The sequence below is a fragment of the Hippocampus zosterae genome, chromosome 9 (genome assembly GCF_025434085.1).
Source record: "Hippocampus zosterae strain Florida chromosome 9, ASM2543408v3, whole genome shotgun sequence".
Lineage (NCBI taxonomy): Eukaryota > Metazoa > Chordata > Actinopteri > Syngnathiformes > Syngnathidae > Hippocampus > Hippocampus zosterae.
In genome coordinates this window covers 16,903,847-16,919,540 of record NC_067459.1, presented here as the reverse complement: position 1 = coordinate 16,919,540, position 15,694 = coordinate 16,903,847, and the positions used below count along the sequence as shown (strand labels likewise).

At 42.8% G+C, this 15,694-nt stretch overlaps 1 protein-coding gene across 2 annotated transcripts in view; it reads left to right on the top strand.

Moving 5' to 3' along the window:
* The window catches only part of col7a1 (collagen, type VII, alpha 1), a 54,251-nt gene that overhangs the window by 16,699 nt on the left and 21,858 nt on the right, over positions 1–15,694 (top strand). For both annotated transcript variants that reach the window (XM_052077349.1, XM_052077348.1), the window contains exons 34-72: positions 27–80; positions 180–251; positions 720–833; positions 1,860–1,886; positions 1,984–2,037; positions 2,138–2,209; positions 2,853–2,912; positions 3,113–3,148; positions 3,230–3,274; positions 3,794–3,829; positions 3,902–3,946; positions 4,038–4,073; positions 4,208–4,243; positions 4,325–4,357; positions 4,436–4,507; positions 4,609–4,665; positions 4,846–4,881; positions 5,028–5,108; positions 5,662–5,697; positions 5,955–5,999; positions 6,106–6,177; positions 6,283–6,327; positions 6,422–6,457; positions 6,637–6,678; positions 8,059–8,139; positions 8,305–8,340; positions 8,449–8,484; positions 9,764–9,844; positions 9,953–9,988; positions 10,692–10,763; positions 10,860–10,904; positions 11,234–11,269; positions 11,599–11,634; positions 12,105–12,209; positions 13,623–13,688; positions 14,696–14,731; positions 14,804–14,839; positions 14,922–14,969; positions 15,056–15,091. In XM_052077349.1, the coding sequence (XP_051933309.1) occupies positions 27–80; positions 180–251; positions 720–833; positions 1,860–1,886; positions 1,984–2,037; positions 2,138–2,209; positions 2,853–2,912; positions 3,113–3,148; positions 3,230–3,274; positions 3,794–3,829; positions 3,902–3,946; positions 4,038–4,073; positions 4,208–4,243; positions 4,325–4,357; positions 4,436–4,507; positions 4,609–4,665; positions 4,846–4,881; positions 5,028–5,108; positions 5,662–5,697; positions 5,955–5,999; positions 6,106–6,177; positions 6,283–6,327; positions 6,422–6,457; positions 6,637–6,678; positions 8,059–8,139; positions 8,305–8,340; positions 8,449–8,484; positions 9,764–9,844; positions 9,953–9,988; positions 10,692–10,763; positions 10,860–10,904; positions 11,234–11,269; positions 11,599–11,634; positions 12,105–12,209; positions 13,623–13,688; positions 14,696–14,731; positions 14,804–14,839; positions 14,922–14,969; positions 15,056–15,091 (2,028 nt within the window). The remainder of the gene's footprint in view (positions 1–26; positions 81–179; positions 252–719; positions 834–1,859; positions 1,887–1,983; positions 2,038–2,137; positions 2,210–2,852; positions 2,913–3,112; positions 3,149–3,229; positions 3,275–3,793; positions 3,830–3,901; positions 3,947–4,037; positions 4,074–4,207; positions 4,244–4,324; positions 4,358–4,435; positions 4,508–4,608; positions 4,666–4,845; positions 4,882–5,027; positions 5,109–5,661; positions 5,698–5,954; positions 6,000–6,105; positions 6,178–6,282; positions 6,328–6,421; positions 6,458–6,636; positions 6,679–8,058; positions 8,140–8,304; positions 8,341–8,448; positions 8,485–9,763; positions 9,845–9,952; positions 9,989–10,691; positions 10,764–10,859; positions 10,905–11,233; positions 11,270–11,598; positions 11,635–12,104; positions 12,210–13,622; positions 13,689–14,695; positions 14,732–14,803; positions 14,840–14,921; positions 14,970–15,055; positions 15,092–15,694) is intronic.

Below are 15,694 nucleotides of genomic sequence, written 5' to 3'. Positions count from 1 at the left end.
CAATATTGTATTTTCTGTCACTTCAGGGTGAACCCGGTGTGACAGGCGCACAAGGACCAAAGGGAGAGAGAGGTGAAAGGGTGAGCTGAGCTATGATCTCTCCTAATGATCTACAAGAGATTGTACACGCGAGAGCTCCGTGTGAGAATGGGTTCTCTGTAACCTTACGAATGCTTCAGGGGGAGCCAGGATCTACATCGGGAGTTGGCTTTCCAGGGAGGAAGGGAGAACCAGGCATCCCTGGAATACCCGTAAGAAGAACTCACACAAATTATGGAATGGTTTACTGGCTTACAAAACTAGCTGATTTGATATTAATCGCAATTTTGCCCAACTTAACCTTATAATGCCATTTGTATCATATTTGATACATGCATTTTCATTATGTAATTCCTTTATATTACGTGAAATTATCTGTATCAAATTTAGTACTGCATTTTTAAAATGGGATTTTCCCCAAATGTTCATTTTTTGATGTAATCTACATAATGCTTATAAATGGGATACGACTAAAGCAACATGATATGGCAAAAATATTTGTGTGGATAATATTTCAGTTCCCAAAAATCAGATTTTTCTGGCTATTCCTTGATGCGTCAGGCATTACAGGGTTAAATGATCCTGCGGGTGGCAGAATTTGTAAATCAGAATTATGAATTCATTTTTGGTTCAGCAATGGTCGAATATCAAGCTAAGGAACATTAATTCTGTCATTTCAGGGGACCCCTGGTCGGGCAGGCAGCGACGGTGCAAAAGGTAGCTTGGGAATACCTGGTATACCGGGGCAGGATGGTCGCCCGGGGGTACCAGGAACGCCAGGACTCTCCATTAAGGTGGCGACCCTAGCCTTCTTTCTATTCTGTTCACTGCTCACAAGTTATAAGTTGTTTTTGTGAATTTTGTATCAACTTTTAAATACACACGAGCCACAACTACAAAAAGAAATGAGACCAAAAACAAGAGCTGTATGAAAAACTGCATCATACCACAGAGTTAGTATTTCCCTCATTGTATTTAGATACATTACAGTAAAAAAAAACAAAAAAAAAGAAAATCCCCTTTCACTACAATTATTTTTTAGGCTGTTGGAATGCAGAGTAGCCACAGAGAACCTAGAAAAGACGGAAACCAATGCTTACTCTTGCCATAAATGAACAGTGATGGATCATTTGTTTTGTTATTCATTACATGGTGGCTTGGGGATTTTTAAAACATCTAAATACATTGTCATGTATTGCTATGGATGGAAAAACAACACTTTTTTTTCTCTTCATCTGATGAGATTTATCATTTGTCATATTTAAGATTATTACTTGAGCGTATTAAAGAAACGGACAGACTACAACAACCAACACGTGACATCTGAGCATCAACCTCCAAATAAATTGGACGTTGTTATTTTACAATAGCGCACATGGTGGTAGCATTGAGCCATAATATGGTTTCGTGGCGCCGCTGAGAATTGAGGTTATCTCAGCCCCAGAAAGTCATTACGTCTATTGAGAGCTCTCTTCCCCCCCCCCCCCCCATTTATTGTAAGTACGTTACCTAAGCATTAAGTAACCATCAATACTTCACAAGGCATTCTAACTGAGTTCTCATTCATTTAACTCCAGCCAGCCATTAAAGCTTCACCTTTTATATTTTAATATGGAGAACTATGTTGATGGTTTTGTGTTGGACTTGTCAAAGTATTATCTTTTGTTTGGACTAGATGGTTAGGGTATGCAAATGAACCATAACCTTTACGAGAGCAAGTTCATTCTTGAAAAAATGTTAAGCTTTCTTCTCTCTCTCTCTCTCTCTCTCTCTCTCTCTCTCTCTCTCTCTCTCTCTCTCTCTCTCTCTCTCCTCTGCAGGGAGACAAGGGCAGCCCCGGAGAGAGGGTGAGTCACCCCATTGCCATCTTGTCTTCCGCTTGCAGAAATATCCTGAGGAACCTGCATGCATAATGACTCTCAACTCTTATCTATGTGCTACTAGGGACCTCCAGGATTCGGCAGCGGGGTACCCATAGCTGGCGAGAAAGGCTCCCCAGTAAGCACATCCCAATCAACCTGCTGACACACTTCGTTGGCAAATGAATTCTGTGTGCATGCGGCGGTTCGTACTTCACTAATGAGCTTTTTATAATCAGGGTTCTCCAGGACCTCCAGGAGTGCAAGGTCCTAGAGGGCTGACCGGCTCACAGGGGGCCAAAGGAGACAAGGCAGGTTGACTTGCTGTTTAAGTCACCGAGGTGCAGGTGGAAAAAAAAAATTAAACACATTTCAATATGAAGTTGTCATCATTTTGCTTTGGCCTGGTGCTGCTATAGATGCTCTCTGTTTTGGGGTACTCTGTGAAATACTGTACTTGGAAAAAGTAAACTGCTGTAAGTTAAAGTAAGTTGCTTGAAAATGTGGTAACCACTGAATCTTTTGCTCGATCATGTTTTGATTATACACTTTATGTCCGAATGTCCAGTACATTAAAAAACAAAAAAACAACTAGCGTAGCAATTGCACTGTTGATAATACTGCACTTCAATGTGAAAATTCCCTTTGACAGCCTTGAAGCTGATATGAGTGTCTGTTGATGTGAAATGATTGGAGCGATCAGTGACTAGAGCGGGAACAGAGAGCAAGGCCAATTATTTGACTCTGCACTCATAATAATAATAACAATAATAATATTGTTAAAAAAAATAACATATTGAAGTGTTTCATTTTTTTGTCATGTGTATTGGCTCAATGAAACAGATATTATTTTCATGTTTGTATTGTATATTGTATGCATTTTAAAGTTAATATTTCCTTCATTCCTCCACAAATTAGTCATTGAAAATGTGTTCCCTTGTTCTTGTTTTACAGGGTGACAGTGCAGTTAGCCAGCCCGGACTACCAGGCAGGCAGGGCGAACCTGGTGACAGGGTGGGTCAGCCGAGGAAACAACGAGCTCGGTATTGGTGTCATGTGGCTCCGACTACATTTGAACAATTTACAGAGGAAGAAGACATGGGGAGCGCTCAAGCTCTTTGTAGTTGAACTTAGTTCATCTTTGGATACATGAGGGTGAACACCCTTTGTCGGCGCTTGCCTGTACACATTAAGACTCTTGTTATGTTCTTCAGGGTCCTCGTGGGCCCCCAGGAGAAATTGGCAGTAAGGTACGATAAAGGTATGAAAAATGAGATGCGCTGCAGCATCTTATTCGAAGACTTGACCTCTATCGCGCTCTGTTCCAAAAGGGTGATCGAGGTCAGCCGGGTGAGCCGGGATCGCAAGGAGACCGGGTAAGAGGAGATATGAGCCAGTGTGTACTGGCTTATATCATGCATGCAGTGCATGCTGTGTGTGTGTGTGTGTGTGTGTGATTTTAAATAATCAACAGACAGCTACATGTCAAAAACCACTTTTGGTACTTCAAAGACCTGAGAAACGAAGTGGAATTTATCCACGCAGTGTATTGTGTTTGTTTGCATGAGCGCAGTTTGGAGACATCGGCCACAAAAAAAAGAAGTAGAAGCTAATTATGAACATAATACCGACTCCCTCTGGCCAGACTATGGACCACATAAATTTAATCTCTTTTTGTCACCGCGTGAAGGTCTATCTCAGTGAAATGATATTCAAAGCTGTCCGAAAAAACTGAAGAGGAGTGCTTTTGTGTGACAGGAAATGTAAGCTCTTTTGCGCTCCAAAAAAATGCGGTTGCATTAAATTGAAATGATGAGATTTTTATGCCACATAGAAGCATTGGGTGACACTAGTTCAGAACATTATGTCCCGACTGCGCATTTGTTTCTTTGCAGGGCGAAAGAGGACTTGTTGGTGAAACCGGACAGAGAGTAAGCATAATGTCGTTTGACTGGATGGTAGATGAGTGTTCAGATCCTTTAATTTTTCTCATGTCTTCATAGGGGGATCCAGGAAAGCCAGGCACCCCAGGACCACCGGGGTTGAGGGTGAATATAAAGCGTCCGCATGGCCCTTTTTGTTTCATAACCCGACTTTTAGCGGGAGTCTCACGTCTTAAGTTTTTCCAATTGTTCTCAGGGTTCCCCAGGGCCCATCGGAGCGGCGGGAGAAAAGGTGAGACAGATTCAATTAGGAGTAATCGTACCAGATGGGTCAGGTCAGCTGCGACGTGATTCGACTGCAGAACCTTTCATGATGATATGTAATGAGTATCCCGGCAAAGGATTAAATAACTCGTGTCTTCTCAGGGAAGTGAAGGTGCACGAGGGGAACCAGGACGCAGTGTGAGTTGTCTGTCAAATAATAGGTCGAAAAATGAACCGTTTTGTACATTCTTGACTTTACTGTGTATTCAAATCCTCCAGGTTCAAGGTCCCATCGGGAAGAAAGGGGAGCAGGTAAGTCATATCATCTCATACCATATCATCAATTTTACCATGATAGCCTGACATGTCTTCTTTGGTCGTCTGCCCCAGGGAGAACCGGGTCTGCCGGGTTTTGAAGGCTCCAAAGGAACAAAGGGAGACGCAGGACAGAGAGGAGAGAAAGTCAGTAATCGTGCCGTACGAATACCCGCAGTGAAGAAAATAAGCACTCCGAAGCAGGGAAGTGTCCAAATGACACCTCTTTTTTGTTCTAACCTTGAAAGGGATCTCCAGGGTCAGGCTTCGGCACGACCGGACCTAAAGGAGAGCGAGGGGAAGCAGTGAGTGATGTGGAGATTTCGGTTTTATCTACTAGCGTTTCTGCCTGCGCCGCCATTGCAGTGCCTGTGAAATATTTCTGACGATATCTTCTATTATTCATCCCGATTTCCCTTGCGCCCCGTTTCGGTTGTGTCCCAAACTCCAAATGCATAAAACATGTACTCTCTCCCTCTCCACAGGGAACTCCAGGTATCAGTGGTAGGCCGGGCGCTAAGGTAAGGAGCTTATTGTGCTTCATTTGGCTTTTCTGCTTTGTTTGTATTTCATCCGTCCATCCAGCCGTCCGTTTTCCGCCGCCGGGTGGATGCGTAGATGTTCGTATTTATCTCCTTGCCAAATTGCTCTTGGAACTGCCCCACAGGGAGACCCGGGTGAGGCGGGAGAGCGGGGAGAGGACGGGCGGCCGGGAATCCCAGGGAAGCTCGGTCCTCCTGGGAAACAGGTGACTTTTCAAGTCATAGGCCTGCCCGCATACCCAAGCGAAACGGCCGAACGCAACCGAATGGAACATCACGACCTAATTACAGTCGGTCGCTCACTCCCGCAAACCTGCAGAGTGAGCCGACTACAAAACGGAAAAAGCGTGACATCGGGCGCATTGCTGTTCACCTAGCGGTTGACGGCTGGCCAGTGACAACACTTGCACAACCTCGCATACCATTTGGTTGTGGTTGTGATTCGAACGTTGCTACGGGCTTCTCTCAACATTTGCATCCCGAAGCAGTGCCAGACAATTGCAATATAAATCAAAATTAGTTTGGGGAAAAGAGATCTGTCTTGACAAATAGGTAATTCCTGTTTACCTCCTGAATGTGAGATGTTGTTCTCTTCCTTCCCCCATCGGTCTTTCTCACAAGGAAACTATTGTGGGTAATACATCATCCCCGAAAGTTTTGTGAGAGAAATAAGCCAGTGTGTGTGTATATGCGTCTTGCACTCCCTTAAGGGATTTTTGTTTTCTTCAACGTTTTACATTATTCGTACTTGTTTTCCAGGGAGAACGAGGGGACAAAGGGGATGAAGGCACCCCTGTAAGTCTGATCTCCGATTCTCTCTTTATACCTTTTGTCGTCCTATTTTTTTTTTCTTCTGGAATGTAAAGGATTTCGAGTTTGAACTGAGGCATACTTTTGTGTCCCTGAACACATCCGTAGCATAACCTGCAACGGCACTTCATTTGATTATAATTTGGACCAATGAATGCTGATTACTTAAGTGACCTCCATTCTCATCATTCTCAGCACGGCTGAGTTATTTCAATGTTGTTTGTTATTGTATCTTCCTTCAGGGGGAGTCAGGACTTCCCGGCAAGCCCGGAGAACGAGGAGTGAGGGTATGATCGGTTTCTTGGACTCAACATTATGAATATAGGCTGAAAATATTCAAAATTTCGCATTGCTGCATGGGTACATTTTGTTTTTGGATGGTTTCGCCCTTAGGGACTCTCCGGTCAGCCGGGGCGGCCTGGGGAGAAGGGAGATGTCGGAGAGCCGGGAGAGCAGGGACGAAATGTGAGGCCCACGTTTGTGGATCTTCAGACAGACAGCTTTTCAATAAGTTGGCACGCCTTTCCACAGGCGCAAGGTTACATGCTTAACATCTTTATTGATCCACAGGGCAGCCCTGGACTCGCAGGCCCCAGAGGAGAAAAGGGAGTGCAGGTTTGTATTCATAAAGCTTCATGTCGTATGCTTACACTGACATATGCAGTTGAATAAAAAAATATATTTTTTTCCCTCCGTTATCTTTCATTAGGGAAATCAAGGACCTCCAGGTCCGCCGGGAAAATTGGTATGTCGCATTCCAGAACTCCGCGTGAATCAATCCAAAAAAAAATCTGTCACCTTATGTGAAATCAATTGCATATTTGCATATTTGAATGATTTTTATCGATGACCCCACATTCCGCAAATTGTCATAATAGGCGCTTCTATAACTTCACGTTAAGCTCTTTGTTCCTCCTCAAACAGACTGACATCCAGGGCCAGTTGAAAGGAGACCGCGGGGAGAAGGTGTGTACAACTATGATACTGCATTTCAACTGCAATTACAGTTGCATTGCACATTTACCGGTAATCGTTCAACAAAAGAGATGGTCAATAAATTTTAAAAAACACATCAAGTCACTGTGTTGTGAGTATTGAAGATTTGGTTCAAACCGATTTTAGAACTCGTCGAAGCAATAAGGAGGCCAAGGAATCCAGCAGGGCAGAGTCGCCATGGTAACACTGTAAAGACCGACCGTATAATGGTATCCATCAATGTCGCAAGTTATGTGTTGTTGTCTGGAAGACCATTAACTCAGCTGGATGTTGGTTTTTAAGAGTCTCAATTTGACCCTGACCTGATTCAAACAGGACCCATGTGGCTTGCTCGCATGTCTAACCCACGGTCACGTTTTGCCTTCAAATCTCGGAAGAAAAAAAAACATGTTATCTTGCTCACGTGACCAAAGATGTCGGTCAGGTCGGGATGATACTTTCTAATGCCATCATTTATCGTTGCGCAACATTACCACCACAAAGCAATCCCAAATCATTTACCTTTGACGCAGCCATAGTGTGTCAAACGGGTTTTTTACAGTTTTGGGCTTACTCAAATGTATTCCAATCTGTTGATGTGGTTCATTGGATTGCTGTGCTCCCAAGCAAATCTCTTCTGGCACTTCATCGTCACCTCCGGTCTGCAGCTGATGCTGTTGATTCTGCGAATGCAATATGAATCAGACGGCCATGTTTTGACAAGTGCTGCCACATACAATGTATTTTTGCTTTTTTTTTTTTGCTATTCTCCTTTTAGCTATAGACCCCAAGTTAGCTTTTGCTGTGAATGTTAGAGTGTGTGGTTGTTTGTCGACATAAGCCCTATAATTGACTTGCGATCAGTCCAGGACGTACCCCGCCTCTCGCCCACAGACAGCTGGCTCCAGCTCACTCGGAACAGAATAAGTGGTAGAAAATGCATGGATGGATGGATGGATGGATGATTTAAACAAGCTGCCTTCTGGTTTGGACTCAGACCACCGCAGGGTCTTCACTGTGAAGAAAATGTAGCCAAGTTGACAGTTGCTGCGATTCACATTCAATTGGTCAATGTGTCAGGCAAAAGCACCATTTTGAAGGATCCTTAATATACACTATGTGGCTAAGTGGGTGAAACTGACTGCATCATTTTCATACTTGACCATATGGAATTTTTCACCTGCTGCCAGCTGCTCATGCAGATCCGAAAAGTAATTTTAATCCATCCGACTTGTACCACATGCTTTCATTAGGAATGCTTTTCAAGCAACCCGCCTGCACCACCACGTCCGGGGTGTGGGGGAGAATGAATCTAATGCTAATAAAACTTTGCTGAGTAGCCCAACGAAATGCTTTTGTTGTCTTTGTCAGGGAGACAAAGGAAACCCTGGAGCGAATGGAAGCAATGGTCAGAAAGGTGAAGCCGGAACCCCTGGAGCTATAGGCCCAAGAGTGAGTCTTCCTCCCACTTGGTAGTTTTTTTTAATGCTTCCATGAGCTCCTGATAAGCGTTGGCGTATGCATCAGTATGCACAAGTGACCCCTTTCCCTGTTGATTTGTTATGCATGGATGGTAAACCTGTGTGACTTGTTGTTCCTTCCCTGCTCTCTCCGAAGGGTCCTGAGGGACAACGTGGGCTCGCCGGCTCCAGAGTGAGTTTGCTTTCTGTCACTGCCCCTCTACTTATAAGTGTATTTGTCCGGAAATGTTGTTCCTGTTGTGTTTGACTGATGTTTACCACCCATAATGTACTTTTTCAGGGTGACATTGGAGAAAGAGGAACACCTGGAGAGAAGGTTTGAAATCTAACAGAACCGCATTCTATCTCCACGAACCCTCAATTTTGTTCAATGAGATAATGTATGAAAAATAGGAATGCACCATTGCAGTGTGCCTGTACAGTATGTAGTTTCCCATATATCTTAGCTCAATTTTTTTGGAAACTTTATCAAATTAAATTCCCTCAGTTCAGTTCATAAGGTTAGATGCAACTATTAACTGCATTAAACTAATATGCCATACCGGATTTAAAAAAAAAGTGATGCAGTTTGAACATAATTCAGTGGCTTTTTGCGTAACACGAGTGATATTCATATCACACTGTTTCCAATTCCGTTGCTATCTATCTTTAGAAAGCTCCAACGGCCATCACAGAGGAATAGCAGCCAGTTGTTAGGTCAATATTGGAATGCATCGCCAAGCACAGATGGACCGGTTTTATCTTCTGCTATTTTGCTTTAAATCAATGTCTCTCCAATTAAAAAAAATAATAAAAAATCCTAAATGAGGCTTTAACATCAATAGTTTGGTGAATTATATTGTTTGGAGCGATATTGTGAGTGTTGGCAGCGGGTTGGTTTAAACAATGGACCCAGCCTGGTCCCATTTCAATCTCATCAGTGTGAATCCAGTGAATTAGCATTTCTAGGTTGGCAGCCCAAAAAAATGCCATAGAAATTTGGGTAATCCAAACCAACCAGCATCTCTAGGTATATTTTCACCCTAGAATTAGAATAAATAAATTCAAATAAATGAGGAGATTAAATTGAATGTAACTCTTTGAATATTTTCACAGGGGATTATTTGAAACGCAAAGAACTGTAAAATCAACTCAGTGTATGAATGTGATCTGCTCATGAAATCCATCATTTTAATCCCTAATCACCCTTTGCAAAGATAATCCTAAATATCTAAACATATTATATTCCATTTCATTTTGAAATGAAAGTTGTCATAATGTTTTTTTGTGTGGTAAAATGGAAGAGGCAGGCTTCATAAATACAATGCAGCATACAGGTCCTGCCATGTCCTGTGAACAGCTGCTCTGTGCTCCCCTATTAGCAAATTCCTCGGATATGTCTTTATTGACAACCTGTGAGGTCTTGCCGCTCTGCATCGATTTAATTGCCTACATTACTTGTTTCCTGTAATCTCTTTACATATCGGTCCTCTGGGGTGATTGTTGGAATGGTTAGCTTGTCAAAAAACGTGATAATATCCGACAGGTCATTTGGTGGCTCCGAGCTGCAGCGAGTTATATACTTGGCTCTCATTTTAACTCGTCTGTGTAATCAGGGAGAAAGGGGAGCTTCCGGGTTGGATGGACGTCCTGGTCTGGATGGTAAACCAGGTGTTGCCGGACCACCTGGTCAGAGGGTACTGGAGCTCCAAACCCAACAAACATGCTGTATGTTGAACATTTTCCAATGTAGAACATGTCTAGCGCTAATACTTTTTTGTGTGCTTCTTGTCTATAAATTACAGGGTGATCCTGGCAAATCAGGTGATCCTGGAAGAGATGTGAGTTCACCTTCATTTAAAGCCCATGTTGTTGTCCACACAAACAGAAGGAAACGGTTCTGATCTCTTGAACATTCAGATATTTAGCTCAATTCTTTCCCCGCTGTGTTTTGGAGGAAAGCCGCATGGCATGTACTTCACAGTGCATCCTACAGAGGGCACTGTGGAAATGTTAGCAACTGTTCCTTCACTTTCTGTTCTGCTGTCAAGGACGAAATCTCCAACCCACTTTTCTTTGAAGGGAGACTGTTACATTAAAATGGCCATTTTCATAATTACTCTTCGAGTACACAGTGACTCATCTTATAGTCATGAGATTTATTTGATTCTTTCAATAGTGAAGTTCAGCTGCAGGTTTTTTTTTTTCTCCTTACACACAAACATTTAAGTTCTTTTAACGTTTAGATTATGAGCCTGACATTTGAAAAAGTAAATAATTAAATTTGTCTTGCTACATACTGTTACGGTAATGGTCATACCATCCATGAGTTAGACCTGAATTCATTAGCCTGATGCAATCCAATTCAAGAGCTGTCCTGTAGTCATTCATTCTGATTGTAGTGTATTGCTACTCATATTGATATTTGGTTCTATGACACACACTTACACACACACACCTTGTAATTTGTATTAAAACTCGCCTTTTGATTAAAAGGCCATTCGATTGATGAAATGTGCCCTAAAATGCCAAAACTGTTCCCAGGGTTTAGCAGGACTTCGAGGTGAACAGGGTCCCCAAGGGCCTGCGGGTGCGCCAGGTACTCCAGGGACACCCGTGAGTGCACACCCACACTTACAGGCACTGCAGACACAAATATATGCTCCACGTTTGTTGACTGGTAAATTCCTGCGCTTTCGTGTTTTCTTTCAGGGCAAAGCAGGAGAGGATGGTAAACCTGGGCTTCCTGGCAAAATGGTAATACATAGGATTCCAACTCGCAAACGTGTGCGGTTTCCATCATTTTCAAAGTCAACAGTCAGAAAAACTGTATTAAATAAGCAGAAATTCACTTATCTCAGTATTGTTGAGTTGGTAATAGCCTTGAACTGCTCCCCCCCTGGAAAGGATGCCTGCTGGTCAGAAACAGTGCAGACGTTTATTTCAGGCTTGACTGCATAATGGCTGTCCTGAATGAGTCTGTAAAGTGCTGCCACTGAATTATCTGAGTGCTCCTACTGCAAGACTGGCCATCATTCCATTTTCTTCCTGTGGAGTCGTTAATGCAGTTTGTTTTGATTACACAGGGCGAGGACGGTGTGCCGGGAGAGGATGGCCGAAAGGTACGCGTTCCAGTCAATGATCATTTCACACAGATTGTATTTCTTTTATTATTGTTGGGTTTTATTTTTTAACCTGGTTAGTATTATAGTTTTAAAAAAGTGTGTTGAAAAGTACTTGAGGAATGGCCAGTACAATCTTGGACAAAAAGCACAGTGCACTTGTTGCTTTAAAATATTAGAAACAAAACCTTTGCAACACTCCAGTTTCCCCTTTTTAGTTTGCTTTCCAGTTTCATACTCCCCACATTTGTTGAAGGTGTTAAAGTTAGGCAAGATGGTGTTTACGTGAGATTCTTTCGGTTGCTGACACGTCTTTCTTCATTCGACAGGGTGATAGAGGAGACGCTGGAGCTGCTGGTCGAGATGTCAGTTTTGCCAAATCTCAATTCCATCATCATTCTTCTCAACTGTTTGTGCTGTCACTTTGATTTACATTGTGTCCTCTGTGCCTCACCCCCCCCCCCACACACACACACACACACACACTTCTTTCATTGATTTCGCTTCACTTGACTTCATTGTGTACCACCTCAACTTTGGCTGAGTGCTGTATCACCTGCTGTCACAGCATCAGCTACCACTGGTCTCATCCTATCTTCTTATGATCAAACTTGTGAAACGTCTAAGAGGAAGACACTTCTGAGAGGAATTCAAAGCAGAGCCAAATGGCAGACTTTAGTTTTCATGTGCAAATTCAGGTTAATAATCTCTAGAACATCAGAGTAGGGGTGGCAGTGGCCACCTGCTTTGATGGTATAGTTCATTTCTTCACTATGGACTGGGAGGAAGGAAGCCTGTGGGGAGAGGCTTAGTCGTGTCATGATTTCTTTTTCAGGGCCGTGACGGGCAAAAAGGAGAGCGGGGTCCGACTGGACCTTCAGGCCCAGCTGGCCCCGCGGGACCTCCTGGACTACCTGGCAGCATAGGCCCTCCTGGACAGGTGCGACTGAAAAACATATTTTTACTCAATATTTCGAGTGAACACAATCATGCTTGGCAGCATCACGTTAATGCTCAGAGTCAAACAATTCCACAAATGGTATTCTGAAATGAACAAGATCCTAATTATACTGGGCTGGAATAGCATTGCTTTGTCCAAGAATAATATGTGCATCTCATGCAAGTCAGTGTTATTTCTCGCTCCAAACACTTGACTTCCTTTCACCGGTGCTTTGAGATAAAAGCGGCATGATCTAAGACTTTTTTTGGGGGAGGTACAAGGCGTTATTTGACTGATTTATTGTTGTTGTTGTTTTTTTTTTTTCTTTGACTTGAAAGCAAAAATCTCAGTTGCTGCTTGGTGACAATGAACTGAACTCACTTAGCGGCAAGCAGCAGTTAGGACATAGTGAACAAATTTTTAAAAAAAGAAAGAAAGAGAGAGACCCCAAGCTGTTCAATGCTACTCAGAGTTAAAAAAAATACCCAACAATCATCCACGCTTACAATCACACCTAGGGACAATTTTAAGTGTTCCATTAACCTGCCATGCATGTTTTTGGAATGTGGGAGAAAACCAGAGTACCTGTGGAAAAGCCACGCAGGCTTGACATGCAAACACGACACAGGGTGGCCAGAGCCGGAATTGAACCCTGCACCTTTGCACTGTGAAGCGGATATGCTAACCAGTCGACCACCATGCTGCCCGAAAATAATTCTTATGCAAATACAATACTATACAACACATGCTGATTTATGACAGAGTCACCAGGAGTAGTTGAACGAAACGTCATTTATTTGCTTGACTGCATTATACCCCTGCCCGGGGAAAACGTCGAGCACATTCGAAGGAGCCGTAAATGAATTCATAATGATGCACAAATTATGTAATTCTTTATGTTCGATTTATTTGATGAAAATGTTTTCATAAAATACAATGTTATAGAATACTAATTTCATTATTAAAAACATTACATTATTTTTTTATTGTGTTTTTTGGGGTAAGGCTGGAATGGAATAGTGGCCTTTCCATTCATTTGAATAGGGTAAGGTGATTTGACTGTTTTGCGTTACACCTGTGACCACGGCACAGACTGAACGTAAATCTCGAGGTATCACACGATTGGACTTTTTCAGAAAGAAGATGAGAGGCAAGATTATTGGTTAAAAAGGCAATGATTTCATTATGACATTGTTGGAAGGTCTTAGCACTTGGTGTTGACTAAATGTGATATCACCCACTCTGTTCAGTGACTAACATTCTGTGAGGCTCAACAATAAGAGTCCTGAATTCATTACTTTCTTTGGCATTTCAATTTGGCAACAGCAACTGTCATTTGCATACAACACGTAAGTCAATTTCTAGTTCGCAATATCATGACTAATCCGGACACTGCACATCTATCTCACTCAGGTCATGTACGTCAAAGGAGTTGAGGCAGCGCCGATCCAAGGCCCTCAAGGGCCCCCAGGAACACCTGTAAGTTGGAACGAATTTCCATTTTGCCATCAACGCTCTTAAAATGTATACGGCAGATGAACACACACCGCTGCTCCTACTGCAGTGTGGTGTGCTAGGAATAATGTGGACCTCTAAGGGCTACTTGGGCAGACCGTCATTTTGTGCTAAGCAATTGTTCTCTTTCGCCTCAATCTTTTGTTGTACACATACATGCAGGGTGCAGCTTTGCACGAGCGTTTCTCTCTTCTATATTCAGCTCTTGTGTGGCCGTGTTATCCCCAGCCGCATCGCCCTCCCACATGTAGCTGCAGTGATGTGTATTTTATCTAATCTGTACGAGCCTGCTTCCTTCCCACAGTCTTATCTGCTCGTGTTCTTTTGCCTCCCCACTGAAGACAGCCGTGGCCGGGGGAGTTCGATTATGCTGTCCTATTCTCCGGGAACACCTTCAGGGAACTTTGTAAAAAATAAAAAATAAAAGCATCAGTGTTCAATTTTTTTTTTCTCAAGGGCAAAACGTTTAGATTTGGTGACCAAAAGTCACTGCGACCTCACATCCCATCTTTATTGTATTTTTTTTTTCTGGAATGTAATGCCTCAGGAATACCTAAGAGGCATTTCATGAAATATGGCACAAATATCCACTTGAGTGACTTTGGTCATCAAAGATCATTTTGAACTCACAAAGTGCCCTTTGGATTTATTTCAAGAATTCACCCGCCGATTAGAAGAGAATTTCACCGAAACAGTAAAGCGTGAGCATTATGAAATGATGAAGCAATATCATGAGTTTTTTTTAATCGAACAAGTCGAAGTGATATCGGGATATTTTTTTTTTTTTTTTGGCATAACCCTCTTCTAGCCAGTATCAAAGTAATATCCTCTGTAGGAGTACAAGGGCCGCAATCATTCGACTTTATTAAACTTCCTCAGAGTCCCAAAATGCATTCCAGAGCCCACACCGACTTCGACGTCAAGTGCAGTAATCACAAACCAACAATTGTCATTTTTCTCCTGTCCTTTAGGGTATACCGGGAATTCCCGGAGCTGCTGGTGCTCGTGTAAGTTGTCCTTATTTGCCTCGAATCAGTGAACACCTCAGTCTTCTTTTGACATGAACTTTGTTGTTCCAGGGTGAAAGAGGTCCTCCTGGTGTTAAAGGCGAAACTGTAAATTCGGATTATTTGTTTGATGAACTCCACATGTGATGTTGGTGATCTTGTGTTGACTCCCGGATGCTTCTCTTTCAAGGGGGACCCAGGAGAGGACGGAGCGCCTGGAAAACCAGGAACTGCAGTGGTAACACATTCACATTTGTATTTCAATTAGTCTGGAGTGTGCCTGCCTATTTGGGGAGGTAAATATTTCTGTGTTTCAATTACCAGGATGTACAGAAGGCACTGGCCAACCTTGGAATTCAGGTATGTCAGCTAATTGTTATCGAGGGCTATTTTGAATCTGTTTTCCTTTTCCAATCCAAAGTCATGTATGACTGCTCAAGGCAATCTTGTGTACCGACCCCCAAATCAGCAAAGTTAGCACTTAGATTCTATTGATTGAATTGTATTGTACTGCGTTATAAAGGAGATAAAAGGCAAGGCAGTAAGTCAGCCAGCAACATTCAATTGAATCTTTCCCATTTCTATCCATCCATCCGCTACCGGTAATCCTGTTGCGTGTGGGCTTGAGTCCAGCTTTTGTCAGCTGGACTCAAGAGGCGAGGTTACATGGTGGGGGTGGTCGACAGTCAATCCCAGGGAACATTGATACAAACAACCATTCACTCGCCCATTCACAGCTACGGGCAATTTAGAGTCTTATCGTAATTAACCCAGTGTGTGTTTTTGGAACGTTGGGTGGAAATTAGAGAGGCTGAAGAAAATCCATGCCAGCACTGGGCAATCTCTGTACCAGAAGGAGTCTACTTTTTTTTTTTTAATATAATCTCCAGTCATGCTGTAGAATAGATTTTGAAAATTCTGCTACTGGTCTCCAAATCACTGAATGGTTTAGGTGCTCAATAT